The sequence below is a fragment of the Bos indicus genome, chromosome 2 (assembly GCF_029378745.1).
Source record: "Bos indicus isolate NIAB-ARS_2022 breed Sahiwal x Tharparkar chromosome 2, NIAB-ARS_B.indTharparkar_mat_pri_1.0, whole genome shotgun sequence".
Classification (NCBI taxonomy): Eukaryota; Metazoa; Chordata; class Mammalia; order Artiodactyla; family Bovidae; genus Bos; species Bos indicus.
The window spans coordinates 130,595,695-130,615,359 of NC_091761.1; the positions used below are offsets into that span (position 1 = coordinate 130,595,695).

The window sequence follows — 19,665 nt, forward strand, 5'->3', positions numbered from 1 at the left end:
CATCATGAGAATGCTGGATTGGATGAAGCACAAGCTGGAATCAAGATTGCTGGGAGAAATATCAATAACTTCAGATATGCTTATGACACCACCCTTATGGCAGAAAGTGAAGAACTAAAGAGCTTCTTGATGAAAGTGAAAGAGAAGAATGAAAAAGTTGGCTTAAAACTCAAAACTCAGAAAACAAAGATTATGGCATTTGGTCCCATCACTTCATGGCAAATAGATGGGGAAACAGTGGAAACAGTGTCAGACTTTATTTTTTTGGGCTCCAAAATCACTGCAGATGGTGAGTGCAGTCATGAAAGTAAAAGATGCTTGCTCCTTGGAAGAAAAGTTATGACCAACCTAGACAGCATATTAAAAAGCAGAGACATTACTTTGCCAACAAAGGTCCATCTAGTCAAGGCTATGGTTTTTCCAGTGGTCATGTATGCATGTGAGAATTGGACTATAAAGAAAGCTGAGCTTGGAAGAACTGCTTTTGAACTGTGTTGTTGGAGAAGACTCTTGAGACTCCCCTGGACAGCGAGGAGATACAACCAGTCCATCCTAAATGAAATCAGTCCTGACTGTTCATTGGAAGGACTGATGCTGAATCTGAAACTCCAGTACTTTGGCCACCCGATGTGAAGAGCTGACTCATTGGAAAAGACCGTGATACTGGGAAAGAATGAGGGAGGGAGGAGAAGGGGATGACAGAGGATGAGATGGTTGGATCTCACTGGACATGGACTCAATGGACATGAGTTTGAGTAATCTCCAGGAGTTGGTGATGGACAGGGAGGCCTGGCGTAATGCAATCCATGGGGTGGCAAAGAGTTGGACACGACTGAGCAACTAAACTGAACTGTAGTATAAATGGCTGATGTCAAGCTAGTAGTGGTTTAATAACAAGTTCACCAGATTCTAGAATATTTCGAAAATGGCTTTTGAGAGCCAGCATGAGCTGGCTCCCATGTACCACTACAGCACACTGTGCCTGCCGCATGGGGATATTTCATAAACATTAGCGATTATTGCAAGTCAGCTGAGCCAGCAGTGTTCACTGGGCACCTTCCTTACTCCTAGTTTACAGAACAGGAGGCAGAGGTTAGGAGAAGTTCAATACTTATCCAAGGTCACAGCATAAACAGTTACTTGCTGTCCTCCTCCCAGTAGAAGTGTATATAAGGATGTATAAATAGAGGAAAACAATAGAATGGAAAAGGCTAGAGATCTTTTCAAGAAAACTGGAGATACCAAGGGAAATGCCAAGGGAAAAATGGAGATACCATGCAAAGATGAACACAACAAAGGACAGAAACAGCAAGGACCTAACAGAAGCAGAGGAGATTAATAAGAGGTGTCAAAAAAGGTCTTAATGACCCAGATAACCATGATGGTGTGATCACTCACATGAGCCAGACATCCTGGAGTGTGAAGTCAAGTGGGTCTAAGGAAGCATTACTACAAACAAAGCTAGGAGAGGTATGGAATTCCAGCTGAACTGTTTCAAATCCTAAAAGATGATGTTGTGAAAGTGTTGCACTCAATATGCCAGCAAATTTGGAAAAAGTTCAGTTCAGTTCAATCACTCAGTCGTGTCCGACTCTTTGTGACCCCATGGACTGCAGCACACCAGGCCTCCCTGTCTATCACCAACTCCCGGAGTTTACCCAAATTCATGCCCATCGAGTTGGTGATGCCATCCAACCATCTCATTCTCTGTCATCCCCTTCTCTTCCTGCCCCCAATCCCTCCCAGCATCAGGGTCTTTTCCAATGAGTCAGCTCTTCACATCGGGTGGCCAAAGTATTGGAGTTTCAGCTTCAGCATTAGTCCCTCCAATGAATATTTAGGACTGATTTTCTTTAGGATGAACTGGTTGGATCTCCTTGCAGTCCAAGGGACTCTCAAGAGTCTTCTCCAACACCACAGTTCAAAAGCATCAATTCTTCGGCACTCAGCTTTCTTTATAGTCCAACTCTCACATCCATACATGACTACTGGAAAAACCATAGCCTTGACTAGATGGACCTTTGTTGGCAAAGTAATGTCTCTGCTTTTTAATATGCTGTCTAGGTTGGTCATAACTTTTCTTCCAAGGAGCAAGCATCTTTTAATTTCATGACTGCACTCACCATCTGCAGTGATTTTGGAGCCCAAAAAAATAAAGTCTGACACTGTTTCCACTGTTTCCCCATCTATTTGCCATGAAGTGATGGGACCGGATGCCATGATTTTTGTTTTCTGAATGTTGAGTTTTAAGCCAACTTTTTCACTCTCCTCTTTCACTTTCATCAAGAGGTTCTTTAGTTCTTCTTCACTTTCTGCCATAGGGTGGTATTATCTGCATATCTGAGGTTATTGATATTTCTCTCTGCAATCTTGATTCTGGCTTGTGCTTCATCCAGCCCAGCGTTTCTCATGATGTACTCTGCATATATGTTAAATAAGCAGGGTGACAATATACAGCCTTGACATACTCCTTTTCTTATTTGGAACTAGTCTGTTGTTTCATGTCCAGTTCTAACTGTTGTTTCTTGACCTGCATATAGGTTTCTCAAGAGGCAGATCAGATGGTCTGGTATTCCTATCTGTTTCAGAATTTTCCACAGCTTGTTTTGATCCACACAGTCAAAGGTTTTGGTGTAGTCAATAAAGCTGAAGTACGTGTTTTCTAGAACTCTCTTGCTTTTTCGATGAGCCAACAGATGTTGGCAATTTGATCTCTGGTTCCTCTGCCTTTTCTAAATCCAGCTTGAACATCTGGAAGTTCATGGTTCATATATTGTTGAAGCCTGGCTTGGAGAATTTTGAGCATTACTTTACTAGCGTGTGAGATGAGTGCAATTGTGCGGTAGTTTGAACATTCTTTGGCATTACCTTTCTTTGGGATTGGAATGAAAACTGACCTTTTCCAGTCTTGTGGCCACTCATGAGTTTCCCAAATTTGCTGGCATATTGAGTGCACCACTTTTGGAAAAAGACAACTTAGCAACTGAACAACAACAACAATATAAGTTTATACATGACCATCATCCCCATCCCTTCTTGGAGGGAATTTCCCAGGGCTCATAAAGATGAGATTCCTGTCCACTCCCACACTGGCTGCTTCTCCTTGAAAACCCTGAGGTGGCTTGGCAAGAGGGCAGTTCTTGCAGTCGGGGCTCCTGCCAAGCCACACCTGCCCCAGTGCTCCTGAGCACAGATCTGTCCCGTCTTGTACCTGCCGCACGTGGGCCTGGGGAAATGCTGTTTTGGCGGCTGGTGAGCAGAGGGCTGGTATCTTTGAGGGCGTTAGGGGATGAGGCAGGGTTGTGACTCATTATGCTTGGGTGGATGGAAGACTGCTGCTGGGAGAGGGCCAGAGCCCGGCCCAGGAGGGATTTTCAGCCCTGTGGGCGTGTTGGCCCCAAGCCAGATAAAGGCTCAGGTGAGTCACTGTGCTCAGGGTTGCCAGAAGCTGGGAGAAGTGTCCTCCAGGCAGGGTGAGACAGTGGCAATAGAGCCCTGGCTCTTGCTTCTAGCTGTTCCCCTGGACTGAGATGGACTCCTCCATGTCTGTGGTGCCTCCTCCTTGCCAAGTGCCTGAAACAATAAGGAGATCCTCCTCCCACTGTCTGGGGGTCGGGGGTGGAGGGGGAACTCTGGGTGACAGGTGAGGGGCTATTAAGCCACCTATGCAGTAACGGGGCAGGGTCCTATGGTCTCTGGAGAAGGGGGCTGTTCCATCCACTCTTGGGGAGTCCAGGGAAAGGAGATGCCTTTGAACTCTTTGAACATGGGGTGGGGGAAGGGCCTCCGATGGTCTTGGTGGGACCCGGAGGAGAGAGAGTAGGGATGCGGAGAGGGGCGTTCAGGTGAAAGAGGACAGAGTGGGAGGGGCAGGGGCTTGTGAAAAGTTCATGATTTGCAGTCGATTTGGCAATGCAGCTAAGGAGCCAAGGTTGGAGATGGCCCAGATAGGGCAAAGGTAAGGGCCACTGTGTCTAGAGACGGTGCAGGGAGGGGCGGGATATTCTGAGACCCTGGCATCCATCCCGCAGTGCTAGGGAGAGAGAGGCAGCTGGCCTTGGCTGGGGGGTGGACGTCGGAGGCTCACTGAGAGACAGGGCTAAGCGTCCCTCCAGCCTGGGAATTCAGGCTGGACCCCTCCCAACACCTCTCAGCTCTCAGGGTCACTTACTGAGTCCTCACTGAGTGGGTGGCCCACCCTCATCTTTGTTTAGTGCTCAAACCTGTCGGCTTTGGGGTCCAAACACTGGGTCTTAATTCTGGCTGCTGGGTGAGCTTGGGTAAGCCTGTTGCTCTCTCTGAGCCTCAAGGACGTCATCTGGAAAGCAAAACCCCTGCCTCCCAGGGGTGGTACGAGGAGTAGATGACAGGGTGGATGCGATGACCGGGATCTGACAACGTCGGGTTCGTTGGCACATTCTGAGCGCTCTACCACATCAGTTTCTCAGGGGTGGGTCTGGGCAGAAGATGGGGTGGGCAGCTCCCCTCCCCTCCCCTTCCTGTGTCCCAGGGCTTAGAGTCAGCTGGACTCCCACTGGCCAAGCCTGACTCCAGGCTGGGCCCTGAGAGCCCAGGATCTGAGGACAGAACCACCCCTCCCCGCATGGGGAAGGGCGCTTTTCGTCTGCTCAACCCCATCCTGGCCTCCCAGCCTCCCCAGCTCTGAAGACCACTGTGGCCCCCAGGGGACCTCAGGATCCCCTGGAGTTCGGGGAGGCCAGAGGCGGACATTCTTGATCTTATGGGACCCAGCCTGGCTTTCTGAGAAGATGGGGGAATAGCACATTCCTCCTGAAATAATTGTCCTGGAGCTATTTCCAGAGGCTCTTAGTGCCCAGGCCAGAAATGGCCAGTGATCTCGGCGCCTGGGTACCTTCAGGACAAATACGCAGAGGCCCAGCCCGCTTACTGGCCGTCTGCCCGCCTGCCCAGCCCCCGGCCCAGGGCAGGATCAGATCTGGCTGAGGCCCCACAAGGGAACGGTTGCCATCGCTTCTCTGCCCCTGAGTTTCCCTACACCCCTCTTCCTCCTTCTGGGGGGTCCCTCTGAGCCCTCCCCCCAGCTCCCTGTTGCCGTGGCTATAACCATCCCGCCCCAGAGCAAAAGGCCCTTCACTCTCAGAGGTTATGAGCCGGGACTGTCCCAGGGAGGCTTTTGTGTGTATGTGCTTTGCGATCTTGCAGCTAAACCCAAATGGGAGAACATTCTCCTAAACAATTTGCCTGCGCTCTTCAAAGCTATTCATGTCATAAAAGATCAAGACTGAGGGACTTCCAGGCTGAAGGAAACCAAAGAGATCTGAAAACTAAAGTCAATGTCTGATCACGTATTGGCTTCTGGACTGTGGACATAGCTGCCATAGAGACCATCGGAGGAAATAATTGGTAAATTGTGGACTGTGTATTAGCTAATAGCTCTGTATCAATGTTAATTATCCTGGATACGTGAGATAACTGGATAACTGGATACATTTTGATAACTGGATATGTAAGATGTCCTTGTTCTCTCAGCTTGTAGGAGATACATGCTGAAGTATTCAAGAGTAAAGGCTGCTGTTGTCTGCAACTGACTCTCAAAATAATAATAATCCACACACACACGTGTGTATGGTGCTAAATGTGACGAAAATTAATAATTAGTAGATTGGAATGAAGAGTCTATGGGACTTCATTATCTTGTAAGTTTTCAGTAAGTGAATATTTTTGAATGTTTTTCAAAATAGAAAGTAAGAGGGTATTTTCGTTACTTGCAGGAAGGAAACAATGGAGGCCGAGCACCAGGAGCTCTCAAAGGGGGATCTTGGCGATGCATCCGACAGATATGTACAAGATGCCCGGTATGCACCAGGGAGGGGAGGTCACAGGAGCTCTGAAAGGAATCTTTAGGCTGTAGCCCACTGCATAGTAGGGACTCAACCCAGAAGGGCTGACTGTATGAGGACCAGGCTAGAAGGGAGAAAAGCAAGTGCTGCCATGTTCTGGGTCATTCAAAGGGACAGCTCTTTAGGGAGACTCAGCGAATGTTTGCTGACCCAACGAGAAAAGAAAATTGATGCTGACCACAGCCAACGAGAGTTATATCAGACCCGGCAAAGAACTCCCTGACTCTCAGCATAATTAAACGCTAGAAAAACAACAGGGGACACTAGAAAACGTCCACCCCAGCCTCACTTTAAAAATAGGGCCCATCTGTCCTGGAGAGCTTAACACAGCACTAGCTCTAAGGCAGGAGCCTGACCAGGTTGACCCCTGGAGGCCCTCCTCGCTCCAGGGTTCTGTGATTCTATGACATGGCCAGGAGTCTGGAATGGCGGCATCAGGGTATTCCCCAGTGAAGAGCAAGAGGAGGGCTAAGTCATCTACCTCCTGAAGGTAGAGGGAGCTGGGGAGAGGGCCCAGCCCGCCCAGAAGGGAGGGCCCATGGGGGGCAGCCCGCTGGCGTCTCCCCTACATCCGGAGGACGAGCTGGGGTGGGGCTCGACCTGGGATGGAAGAAGCGAGAGTCTGGGCATTCCACGCGATTCAGACCCAAAGGACAAGGGCAGCTGAGGGGCTGTGGGCTGGGAGAGGAGCGGGCAGCTGTTTCCTGGGTGGGACAGGTTCAAATACTGCTCCGTTCTCACCAGGCAGAAGTGGAAAATTAGCATCAAGCTGGCAGTCTGGGGGACAGAAATCAGAGCCTTCCTTCTGGAAAGGGGGGGGTACTGGGGACCTGGGGGACAAACGGAATGGGGCTGGGGCTCCTGCCACCTGGGCAGGCCCCAGGACAGGAAGCAGGGTGACCTGGGCCAGAGCCTGGTCAGGCCCTAGTCCCTGTGAAGTGTCCACTTTCAGACCGGGAGGAACCCCAAGAACCCTTCTTTTGTGGGGTGGATGAGATCATCTCCCTTCATCAGAGAAGATGAAGACCAAACACTGTACTCTGGAAACTTCTGTCCCACAAGTCCCACTGTAGACTTACAGCATCTCCTTGCCCCTCCCCTTGGGGTTCGTGAAGTCAAGATCAACTTAGTTACAGGGTTAGCAAGCACCCCTCCCCATCTGGTTTTCCCGATCGGTGCCCCTATCCAACAGGTGAGATGAGAACTCTTCCTCAGTAGACTGCTGGTGAGGACAAAGTCACCCCCAACAACACGGCATCATCTTTTAGGGGTCACCAGATACACTCGAGATAGTACCTTGGCCCCCACCACTCACAAGCTATGTGATCTGAGGCAAGTCACGTCAACCCTCTGAGCCTCAGTTTCCCCCATCTGTCAGATAGGAATAGAATAATGACTGCCTTCTGGATTTGTAGTTAAGACTCACAAGTAAGGAACAAGCAAAGGACTGGCAAAGAAAAAGCACATATACCACATCGCTTCTAAGACATATTGTTCAGTAGCAGGGTGTGCGGTGTAGTGGGTGATTAACTGATGTTACTCCAAAGAATGTGTGTCTTGGTGCCTCGAATTTCACCATTAGAGACTTAGTCCTTTGACTCTGTGGTCTTCTGGAGTCCCTGCTTAAAAGGTGAATGGGAATTTCAGAATGTGGGCTACAGAGAAAGGAAAAAGCAGACTGCCCCACTTTTTCTAGGGGGTCCTCTGATTTCCATTGTTCTCAGTGTCTTGCCTTCCTCCCCATCTCTTGCCCTTTGTGCTTTCTGAAGAACATGGGGCCTGCTTTCTCGTTTGAAAAATCCCTGGGCCTGGGAGGAAGATGGGGAGAGGAACACCTGAGCCGAGGAGAGCTGACCCAGCTCTCTCCCCGTCAGGCCCAGGGAACCAGCCTCTAGGTGAGATTTCAGCAGTTCTGTACCACGAAGCTTCGTCCGCCTGCCCTCGACAATGTCTGGACACCAAGCGGGCCGTCCCAGCACCGGCAACCGCAATGTGTCCTTCATGGCCCAGACTCCAGGCTGGCCCCACGGCCCCAGCATGACCGGGGCAAGCAACCTCAAGTGCTCTCGGACCCCGAGCGGCTCCGAGGCCAGCAGCAACCCTTCAGAGCCCACCGACACCCCGGGCTCCCCCAGACTGCCGTTGAGGAGAATCTGCATGGGCCGGCCCTACAACTCCAAGTGCGTGGAGACAAGCCACCTGGCCAAGGGCCCCAAGGTGGCCAGAAAGCCCATGTGTCGCAGCAACCCCCACTGCCTGCTCTGTACAGATCGTCCCTTGGGTCCCTCTAACCCCACCTTCCTGGATCAGCTCATCAAAGGTATCAGCTACCTCGACAGATCCACCAATGCCTTCTACAGCAACTCCCCTAAGTCCCTGAACCTGCCGAGGCTTGCAGCCAACTATCTGGAACGCGCCGCCAACTCCATCCACCTGGACCATCTGGACCACGCCTGCCCGCGCAGTTACTGTAACCACAGCAGCAGAGCGGCGGCCTTCGACTACCCCTGCGGCAGCACCACCGTGGTGCCGCCCGGAAGGGCTGTCAACGCTGTGCAGTACGTGGATAACTCCGCCAACACGAGCTGCTTTCGCGGGTTTCAGAGCCGGAACCTCACTCCCATCCTGCCCCAGAGGCCGGGGATAAAGCTGCCTGAGCTGCCTCTGTTCGGCAACGGGATCTTTTCCTTAGGTCGCCTGCCCAAGTTCTGGGAAGCAATCCGCTCGGGCTGCAGAGCCCCGGAGCCCATCTCTAAGCCCTCCAGCTGGTGGTGACATCGACACCAACCGCGAAGAGGGCACATGTCCATCCGGTCGCGGTTGCGGAAAATAAATTGTCTGTGGCAAAATGCTCCTCCAAGCCTCCACTGGGGTGAGGGGAAGCCATTTAGATGGAGGGGATATACACTTAAGGACCTACAAGATTGGGAAGGTCAAGGTGAATGGGTGAAGGGGGCGGGTGGTAGGCAGTGGTGGAGACCACCCACTAGGTGGAGAGGGGGATACCTCATCTAAACCCAGCTCTCAAACAGGTGGTTGCCTTTTCAAGAGAACCCAGGAATCTGGTTTTCTATATGTTAGCAACAGATTTGAAAATATCACGGTGCCGGGATTTCCCTGGTGGTCCAGTGGTTAAGGGGCTTCCCTGATAGCTCCGTTGGTAAAGAATTCGCCTGCAATGCAGGAGACCTGGGTTCAATCCCTGGGTTGGGAAGATCCCCTGGAGAAGGGAACACCTACCCACTCTTATTCTGACCTGGAGAATCCCATCGACTCTGTAGTCTGTGGGGTCATAAAGAGTCAGACACGACTGAGTGACTTTCACCCGTGGTTAAGATTGCAGAGGGCACAGATTCAATCCCTAATTGGGGAACTAAGATCCCATATGCCATGTGGCATGGCCAAAACAAAACAAAACAAAAACAAAAATATAGTGTTCTGAGGGCTGAACAAGAGCGTTTGCAGGCTGAATGTGTGAGGCCCACAGATCTGAGTTTGGGATCTCTAGTTCATATCTTGAATGAATCACTTGAAGTGAGGCCAGGAAGCTTCCTAGCCTTGGCTGAGGCTGTTCATTCCCAACCACTATTCACATTCTGTTTTTGTTTGTTTGTTTAAAGGATTGTTGCTGATTCCCTATTCATATTCTTTTTCTTTCAGGATTGTCATTGATTTTAGCACAGCTCCATGTGAGCAGAAAGGTAGAAGCAGTAGTAAGGATGAGATGAGGACGATGATAGCAAACCCTCACAGAGCACTTACAAGGTGGCAGGCGCTGTTCTAAGTGCTTTCTGTCTTTTTGTTCTTTTGTGTCTTTTTTTTTGGACTGAGGCATGCGGGATGAGAAATCTTGGTTCCCTGCCAGGGCTAACATCCGTGCCCCTTGCCATGGAAGCATGGATCTTAACCACTGGACTGCCAGAGAAGCCTCTATTTTTGTTCTTTTAAAGATGAGGTTTTAACGACCAGGGTCCAGGGTGGATGTAGAGGAAACCTTGATGGCGAATGTGAGATGCACTGGAACAGTCAAGCGGGGACGGTTGCAGGTGAATGGGCGTCCCCCTCCTGGGATACTCTGCAGAGAGCGGTCTGTAAGGCCAGGTAAGGGCTGGAAGGGTCAGAATGAGGTAGTCCCAAATTTCTTGGTGGCACTGTCTGGGAAAACGTTCTCTGGGCCACTCAGGGCTCTAAACCTTCAGAGACTCAGTTGATTTGGGTGCTGAAGAATCAGGCCCCACAAGGCGCCCAGTTATTCACCATCTTCCTGCATAAAGCACTCTAGAGACTGGATTCCAGACTCTTTTGGCCACCCGCCTGCCCTGAGACCTTGGGGACATCACTTCCCCTCTCCAGGCTTCTGTTTCCCCTTCTGTAACATGAGTGGGGTTGTTCTGATGGTCTCTTAAGGGACCTCAGACTTAGATATTTCTGACTCTCTCGTCCTAGGCCCAAGCCAGGCCTGGAGCTTCCTGAGCTGAGAATTGAGGGTGCCTCCACCCAAGAATTCCTCAGTCCTGACCATCTTCCCAGGCTGCCCAGGGGCTGTTCAGGCCCCATTTCTTTGTGACTCTGAATTTCAGGCCCAGTCCCTTCTTGCAGGAGTTGAGGGCCAATAAAAGCAACTAAGAATATGGAGTGGGCTAACCTTGAAATAATGCAGAACCCAGAGATTGACCAGGTTCCATGGCTCTTAGAGGAGGTGCTTGCTGTGCCTGAGCCCTGTGGCCAGGCAGACAAGGCGGCAAGTATGAATCTCCATGAGACTGACACAGTGGTCCCAGGGCAGAGGAAGCAAGGAGGCACCGAACCCCTAGCCCATTGACTTCACCTCCACTTTTGTTCCATCTCTGGAGGACCAGGAAGATCCCCCTGGGCTCCAAAGCTCAGCAGGGCAGCCACTCTTTCCTCTGCTCTTGCATCCCTTCTCTCCCCAGGAAGAAGACTTTGGCCTTTGTCTGGTGGGTTCTCAGGCCCCCAGTAACCCATTCCCCAGGTGAACATTCACAGGAATATAGCTCATTGGGTTCCATTTAGGTCCAGCTCAAGAGATAGTTCGGGTGTCCTGATTCCTAAACCATATGTCTGGCCACTCCAAGGCTTCCCCTTCTTGGTCTAAGCCCATATTTGCCTAAGAGTCACCTCTGATTCTCCCAGAGATGCCCACCTTCAACACTGTCCAATTTCACCCTGTCAGATTATAATGCCTTTGCCCAGGACTCTGTTTTTGGGGTCTCCAGTATCTAGTCCAGTTCTGGCTCACAGGTGGGCCTCAGTTATTATATTGATGTGGATTATAAGGCCTCGTAATTGAAAAGGCATTGGAAAAGACCCTGATGCTGGGAAAGATTGAGGGCAGGAGAAGAAGGGGACGACAGAGGACGAGATGGTTGGATGGCATCACCAACTCAATGGACATGAGTCTGAGCAAACTCTAGGAGATAGTGAAGGACAGGGAAGCCTGGCATCCTGCAGTCCGTGGGGTGGCAAAGAGTCAGACACGACTGAGCAACCGAACAACAACAACAAGGCCTCATGCCCAATAGGTGTCCAGTACCCTTAACTATCAGAGAAGGTAATGGCACCCCACTCCAGTGCTCTTGCCTGGAAAATCCCATGGATGGAGGAGCCTATTAGTACTACTGACTCACGAGAAAAGACCCTGATGCTGGGAAAGATTGAAGGCAGGAGGAGAAGGGGACAACAGAGGATGAGATGGCTGGATGGCATCACTGACTTGATGGACGTGAGTTTGAGTAAGCTCCAGGAGTTGGTGATGGACAGGGAAGCCTGGCATGCTGCAGTCCATGGGGTCACAAAGAGTCGGACACGATTGAGCAACTGAACTGAAACTGAAAACCTTAACTATTATTACTTTCAGAATAATGACAGTGTCCCACATATAATTGATGTTCAATAACTGATAATATTAATCATGACAGCCAACATTTATTAAGCTCTTCAATATACTCCAGGCATCGTTTCAAATGCTCTGTGTGTATTAACTCAATCATCTCATCGATCATTCAAGGAAGAATTGCCCCTATTATATAGATGAGGAAGCTGAGGCGCAGAGTGGTCAGGTACAAATGATTATGATGAAGATGGTTATAGGCATAGAACACAGGGGCTCTTAAAAGAATGATCATTTTGATTAGAGAGTACTATGTGCCAAGCAGGCACTCAATAATAATATTAGGTTGGCCACAAAAATTCATTCAGGTTTTTTTCCATAACATCTTAATAGAAAAAAACCAAACTAACTTTGTGTCCAACCCAGTAATTATCTTCAGGATTACAGCATCTTGCAAGAACGAGGTGCTCTGCAAATGTATACAACAGGTGATCAATGAACGAGAGATGTCAGTGCAGAGCTCAGTACATAGTGGGTGCTCAAGTTTGAAGGTTCAGCATTGGATGGTACCCGAAAGGGACAGGATCTCTGTGCTGGCCTTACTGTTACTCAGGGTAGAAACTCAGTACTCAGGGTTCTATCCCAGCAGTCACTCAGCCCAAGTCCGGAGAAAAGAAGGCTCTTAGTTAGAGAAGGCCCTCTGCTCTGTGTGGCCATGCAGAGGCCACAGAGAGTCCCCCAGGCCCACTGCTCAAGCCACGCCTCTGTAGGAACCATGTAAACAGGAAGTCACATACCAGTTGCAGAACAACGCAGGAGCCTGCCGTGCCGTCCAGGCTGTGTACGGAGCAGCGCAAGTGTCTCCGAGGCTGAGGGTGGCCCAGGAAAGTTCTTCACACCTACAGACGTATGTCACTATCATTGAGCACCCACACCGTCTGTCAGACATGCCGCCAAGACCTAAAACATAGACTCACAGAACTCTTTTCCTTGCGAGCCTAGGTTAGTACCCATTTGACAGAGGGGGAAACTGAGGCTCAGAGAGAGAAATGACATGCCCAAACCCCAGCAACTGGTAAATAGCAGAGCTGGGATTCCACCCCAGGGCTCAGTCCCTCAACATAATGCCCTTTCCATCCAAAGTACAATTTCTTTCTTAGTATTTATTGAACAGATTCCAGGAGAAAGAGGGGGAAATCATAGCCTTCAGAGTATGTAGAAATTTAGACAAAGCAAAGATGGTATTTAACCCCGGAGGTTTGGGCTGCTCCCAGCACCAGTGTTCTGAACAGGGGGAGCATTCACCCGAAACTTGCTCTTCCCAGGAAATAGTAAAGGGAGAAATTTCCTGAAAGCCCACCTGTGGTCTCAATTGCCTAATCCACTGGTCCCTGCATCCTTTGGTAACACCAAGTATAGTTGCATGATATTAGAATTCCTTTTGTTTATTTAAAACAATCCAATGTGGCCCTTTTCAAACAGATCATTTGATAGAACGATGCTATGCTTCTAGAAAATAAATGCATTGTGTTACCATGATGCGTGTTGGAGAGACACACTCATCCTACTCCTAACCTCACCCCACCCTTATCTTTCCTCATCTCTGACGCTAACCCTCTAAGCCTTGGCCCACCCAGCCCTCATTCCTGAGGCCCACTTTATCCCTCCCTATCTCTTCTGTCTGAGCATTGCTCTACTGCTGCTTGCTCTACAGAGGAAATAGGAGGGGGCAACACCCTCCCCACCACATGGTCCTTTTTTAAGTTGAAATATGGGGAGAGGCAGAGCCCCCAATGTGTGTTCTGCCCGAATTGGTACCACCATTTTTGGCAAACTCTTTTAACAGCCTCCTGGGCCCCTCCCAACAAGGCAGGAATTTCTCATCAACAATTGAACAAAGCCGGGAACTCAGGGAGAAGGCACAGGACATTCCAAAAGGATTTCTCTCAAGCTCCCAAAGACAACATGTGGGAACACTGCAGAGGGCACAGAGCCCAGCAAAGAAAAGCGTGAAAGGGACGGAAATCTGCCCAGTGGGAAGGGCAGTGCAGGCCGGGGGAGGGGGCGAGGGGCCGGGGTCCGGAGGCCTGAGCGGGAGGCCGGCTGCTGCCACTCGTGACCCTGCGCAGGCTGCCCCACCTCTCTGGCCTCAGATCTGTGGTCCCTAAGCTCCCGAAGGAACTGCAAAAAGCAAACCCACAGACGTGTACGTATCTGCTCATAGCAACACTTTATGAATCACGGAGACCTGGTGTTGGTGTGTGCGTGCTAATCGCTTAGTCATGTCCGACTCTTGGTGACCCCATGGGCTGTAGCCCACCAGGCTCCTCTGTTCATGAAATTCTCTAGGCAAGAATACTGGAGTGGGCTGCCATTTCCTTCTCCAGGGGATCTTCCTGATCTAGGAATCGAACCCAGGTCTCCTGCTTTGCAGGCAGATTGTTTACCATCTGAGCTACCGGGGAAGCTCTACAGAGACCTAGAGATAGCCCAAGTATCCAATGATGGGATAGGGTTAATGAACGATGGTGTGGTGAGGAGACAAGATGTCAAATAAGTATTAGAAATATTATGTGCAAAGTCAGTTCAGAGTTGCTGGCCCACAGATTGCTAACAATTACCATCTGCAATGAAGAGCTTATACCAGATTGTAAATCTATGTGCTGCTTCCAAAACGGACCAAGTATTTCAAGAAAAAAATAGTGTCAGCTGAGCTAAACAAAGTGCTTAACTGACATAGTCGAGTTACACTCTGAGCAAGCTTCTTATCTTGTCTCAGACTGGTAATACACAGTTTGGGGACTGGCACCGGTCCACAGAGCCATTTTTAAGTAGCCCTGGTCTTGACTGACACATCGAACTGTGTTTAATGAAAATGTTAAGTGAGAAAAGCAAGACCGGAAATCTTTAGCATATGCCGATCACAGTGGGTGAAAACGCCCGTATGTGTGGTGACAAAGGAAGCAAAATGAACATTTATGGAGTTCCAACTTTCAGCCCCCGCACAGACATCTCGAGCTGAAGCAGGGGTGCACGGGCAGGAATGTGAGGGGGTGTATGTAGGCCATAGGAATTCCAGCCTGGCTGGAGGGGTATGGGGGCTCCAGGGACAAATTCAAATTACAGAGACCATTTATGGTCAGCTCAGGAGCCAGACTCTGGGGCAGTATCTGCAAGGCGTGTTCTGAGAAACAACCATCTTGCGAGATGTTGAAAGGTTTTTCCAAAAAACACGTGGGTTCCATTCTCAAATATGTTGAGGAATGCTGAGTTGAGCAGAGTTGGACAGGAGACTTTCTGGAGGCCTGCTCAGAAACTTTCTTGTGTTGGGTCCCTTGGGGTAGCCACGGTGCAGGAAAGAGAATAGAGCTCCCAAACTTCTTGACCAGGGAACACCCTTTCCAAAGAGCGTCTCAGAGGGCCAGTGATCTGTGAGGTACAGCGTGGGAACCCTCCTCTGGGCCTGGGCCCCAAGGTGGAAGCTTAGCAAACAAAGCAATTGATAATGATGAAGGGTGATGGGGAAATAATAGGAGGGAGAAAGAGGGGGTCAAACCCAAGGTCATTTTCAGAAGCCTCACACTTCAGCCTGGGCAGAGCTGAGAACAACCCAGTGGGAAGCAGAAATGGGAACAGTTCAGAATGCGGGTTCTAGACAGACAGACACAGACGCAAATCCTGGCTCCATCCTGTCCTGACTGTGTGATACAGGCAAGCTGCTTCATCTCTGGGGCCTCAGTTTCCTTGTCTGCAAAGGGCGGTAATGAAATACACTCACTTGCCTACAGCCTGGGACTGTGATTCAAAGAGATTCAAGGCTGATCAGACTGTGAAGGGAGTCGATCTTTGCCCCGAGCACAACCAGAAAGGGGACATTTACGCCTTGTGCCATGCTTGAACCAACTTGTTCTTTCATTCAGGTGAAAGTTTACAAGGGCCTGCTCAGCCAGGCACTGTGCCCTGGGGGATGCAGTGGGGAACAAGGTGGAGACCAGATAGTCATGCTCTCTGCCCTCCTTATGTCTGTCTCTTCACTCTTCATATTAGATGGTCTTCCAAGAGATCGCAATTGTCAAAAATGTTAAGAAGGAGAAGCATGGGGGACGGAGGTTGTGGGAAAGCAGAGCGATCTAGTCTGGGAGGTTGGGGAGGCTTCTATGGTGACATGAGGTTTGAGCTGAACCCTAAAAGAAAGTTAAAAGAAAAACAGAGAGAGAGAGAGAGCAGCAGGGTGAGAGGGGGTGGGTTTTGGGTGAGAGTCGTACTTACGGAGAAGGAAGGACGTGTGCAAAGACCACAGTGGGTGAGGCAAGTGGCTGGAGAGCTGGCCTGGACTGCATCTTCCCACCTTGCAAGCGTCCCTCTGTCTCCATGATCTTTCACTGCCTGCTTAGAACCATGTCCTTCCCCATCTTCTTCCTCTTCTCCACATCATCTCATCCCCTCTCTTCCATCCTCACTCCCTTTCACACCAATTTCCAGTTCCACATTCTCACCCAAGTACACATCCTTACCCTGCCAGCATCTGCTTTCTGACACGGGCGTTGGAACACTTGTGCATGGTAGATCTTTACTTTCATTGCTGAATGAGAGGCACCACCACTAGGCCATATGGTGCCTTTGGTCATGCTCTCAAAAGGTATCCCCTCCGGGCAGATGTAGCACCAGGCCTCCCTTGGCTGCACACACTTGTTCAGTGAACAACCCGCCCCACCGTCCATGGCACCCCTGAATGAATAAAGAAATACAGGAGGAATGAGAAGCTCTGAGGCAGAGAAAAGATTTGGAGTGGGAGAGGAAGCCAGGGGAAGCTGAGTTCTATTGGTTTTGTAGTGGCAGACGGATGACCCACGAAGTCTGTACTCCCCCATCAGACTAGAGATCCTAGATCAGACTCCTGTTTTTCAGAAGCCAAATTGTTTGGCTGCTCTCGCCTCTCCAGATTCTGGTAGTCTTTCCTTATCTAAGGAACTTTCTGTGAGACTTGACTTGTTTCCGTCCCAGAGAGTGTGGCCAGTGCCCAGAGCTATGAGTACATACACGGTGTGATTATAGATGCCTCCCTGGCTCAACTAGCGTCTGCAAGGCCTTGCCTTTGCTCTTCTTCAAAGCCATATGAGGAGATAGCCAGACTGTAGACAAAGCAACTTGAGAACATTTACTAAAGATACCAAGGACAGCAAAAATAAAACAGAACCAGCCAAATCCCTTAGTGGGAAGGAGAGGATGCAGAATAAATAGGGGGATGACCAATCCTCCGGTAGGTGGAGTTACCCTGGAACTTTCTCGACAGGCCACGTTTCCTGCCCTCTACGTCAGCCCCCTTCCTGCCAGTCTAGTCAGCTTTACCATCTCTTTCCCCAGCCTCTTTTAGGAAGCAAGACTTATAGCTGAGATTTAGTCTTGACTGCACATCTACAAAGAGTTACTTGTTCTCCTTTTCCTTTGCTTATGAGCAAATCACCCAAGAAGCCAAGGCTCTGGGACTTAAAGGGCCCGAGGTAGGGAATGGAGACTGAGGCAGCTCACAAAATGGGATTTGTCACGGATGCTGACCCTCCACGGACCAGGCAAGGCCTTGGAAAAATCCTGCCACCGAGGCTGGCCACCTGCCAGCTCTGAAGTCATTGGAGTTTTGTAGCCTTCCTCATCAGACAGGGAGTTCCCAAGTGCAAGGCTGGACTCCCCCATCAGACTTTAGAAGTCCTTGGTGGGCAGAGGTACACCTGGCCTTCAGGCTGGGAGCAACGCTGGCTGCAGAGACTGCGCCTCCATCAGACTGGAGCACCCTGAGGGCAGAGTCGTGTCTCCCTCTTCAGATTGGGAGTGCCCCCAGAAACAGCGGTAAAAGAAATGGTTGCTGCTTATTTAGGGCTTACCATGTGCCACAAACTGATTTTTTTTCCAAGTATTTAATTTTATTATTTACTTGGCTGCCCTGGGTCTTAGACGTGGCACGTGGGGTCTTAACTGTGCCAGGTGGGACCATCTTTTCGTTGCAGTGCGCCAACTCTCTAGTTGTTATGCGCAGGTTTAGTTGCCCTGCAGCATGGGGGATCCTTGTTCCTCGACCAGAGATGGAACCCACATCCCCTGCATTGGAAGGCAGATTCTTAACCACTGGACCACCAGGCAAGTCCCAGGAAACAGTTGTTTTTTAAAAATGAATATATTAATTCATTTGAATCCTCATAATGGCACTGTGACTGAGGTCTTAACGTTATTTGCCTTGTCCAAATGATGGATTGGAGTCATGGAAAGGTTGAAAAATGTGTTCAAGACTGCACAGCAAGGCGGTACAGACAGAATTCTCCATCAGACTGAGAAAAACTTGAGGACAGGGACTGTATCTTCCCTTTTCCCTTCAGTAGGTTAGGGGTTCACCAAGCGCAAGGCAATGGCACCCCACTCCAATGCTCTTGCCTGGAAAATCCCATGGATGGAGGAGCCTGGTAGGCTGCAGTCCATGGGGTCGCTAGGAGTCGGACACGACTGAGTGACTTCACTTTCATGCACTGGAGAAGGAAATGGCAACCCACTCCAGTGTTCTTGCCTGGAGAATCCCAGGGACGGCGGAGCCTGCTGGGCTGCCATCTATGGGGTTGCACAGTCGGACATGACTGAAGTGACTTAGCAGCAAGCGCCAAGATCTAAAGAAGGAAACGGAAACCCACTCCAGTATTCTTGCCTGGAGAATTCCATGGACAGAGGAGCCTGGCAGGCTACAGTCTACGGGGTGGCAAAGAGTCGGACACGACTGAGCAACTAACACACACACACACAAGCACCAAGATCAGGGATCCCTCCTCTGTCCACCTCTACCTTTCTATCTGAGCAGAAACACTTGATTCAGTGCTGTGTCTGGCATCTGGGTTGGGGCCAGGGAGTTTGCCAGACCACTGTGGATGTCCTGTCTACTCCTTACAGCTCTGAGCTGATCTCCTGGATACACCCCACAGGGTGGAGCTTCCTAGTCTTTTGGAGACAGGCATTTATCAAGGTTGGCAGTGAGAATGCCAATATTTTCTCAATCCCCCAGGTGCCAATCAGGATGCCAGTGTTTTTTCATCTCCTGGATGGAAGGCTGGAAGCCTGCAGGCCCCTATCACAGGGAACACGCTTTCCGGAGCCAGGCCTGGTGCCACCCAGTGAGGTGGGCATTTCCTTCTGTCCACAACTCACCTCGATTCTGGCTGAAAACCCAGCCACGAGTCTCTGGAACCTAGCAACTCTCATAGGAAACAATGGAAACTTCAGGTTTATTCTACTCCCTGTATCATTACTCAAAATGTTTTCCTCTGTGTGACACACACACTCACACATCCCAGTTTTCTCTCCACCCAATAGCCTGGGCTGCGCTGGAAATTTTCAGGCAGAGGAGCCCACGGCCTGGGGAGGCCTGGTGTCAGGGCTGCGTGTGCTGTCTGTGGGTCTGTGTCATCAGGGACTGCCGTCAGTCCCAAGCATCTGTGATTGGGGCTTTGGCAGTGTCTGTCTGTGTCTGGGCCTGGGCTGGTGTGTCTCTGGCACCAGGGTTATGATTTATGTGAATCAAAGTTGATCTGTGAGTGACAGGAAAATGGTGTGTCAGGGGAAACTCAGTTTCATATAGAGTGTCTTCTGTAAGGCACTGTGGTTAGTGTGTGAGATAAAAAATGCGGGCGCTGTGCACCATCTGATACGGAGAACTGACTCATTAGAAAAGACCCTGGTGCTGGGAAAGACTGAAGGTGGGAGAAGGGGACGACAGAGGATGAGATGGTTGGATGGCATCACTGACTCGATGGACATGAGTTTGAGTAAGCTCCAAGAGTTGGTGATGGACAGGGAGGCCTGGCGTGCTGCGGTTCACGGGGTCGCAAAAGAGTCGGACACAAGTGAGCGACTGAACTGAACTGAACTGAACTGGGCATGTGAGAAACGTTGGTCTAT

The 19,665-nt window shown here is 50.2% G+C and overlaps 1 protein-coding gene across 4 annotated transcripts; it reads left to right on the forward strand.

Moving 5' to 3' along the window:
- The first annotated feature begins 6,297 nt into the window (after window positions 1–6,297).
- On the forward strand, window positions 6,298–8,721 carry LOC109574123 (uncharacterized). Of its 4 annotated transcripts, none has more exons than XM_070777152.1 (2): window positions 6,298–6,372; window positions 7,757–8,721. In XM_070777152.1, the coding sequence occupies exon 2, from the start codon at window positions 7,830–7,832 to the stop codon at window positions 8,655–8,657; it is 828 nt and encodes a 275-aa protein (XP_070633253.1). In that variant the 5' UTR covers window positions 6,298–6,372; window positions 7,757–7,829; the 3' UTR covers window positions 8,658–8,721. The 4 variants fall into 4 exon arrangements, with proteins under 4 accessions (XP_070633253.1, XP_070633264.1, XP_070633275.1 ...); XM_070777163.1 differs by having other exon boundaries at window positions 6,332–6,372; window positions 7,652–8,721; XM_070777174.1 differs by lacking the exon at window positions 6,298–6,372 and adding an exon at window positions 6,380–7,074.
- The last annotated feature ends 10,944 nt before the right edge of the window (window positions 8,722–19,665 follow it).

Bases quoted from the DNA above. Each gene is read 5' to 3' on its own strand.
- LOC109574123 (XM_070777152.1), top strand. From the start codon at position 7,830: ATGTCTGGACACCAAGCGGGCCGTCCCAGCACCGGCAACCGCAATGTG.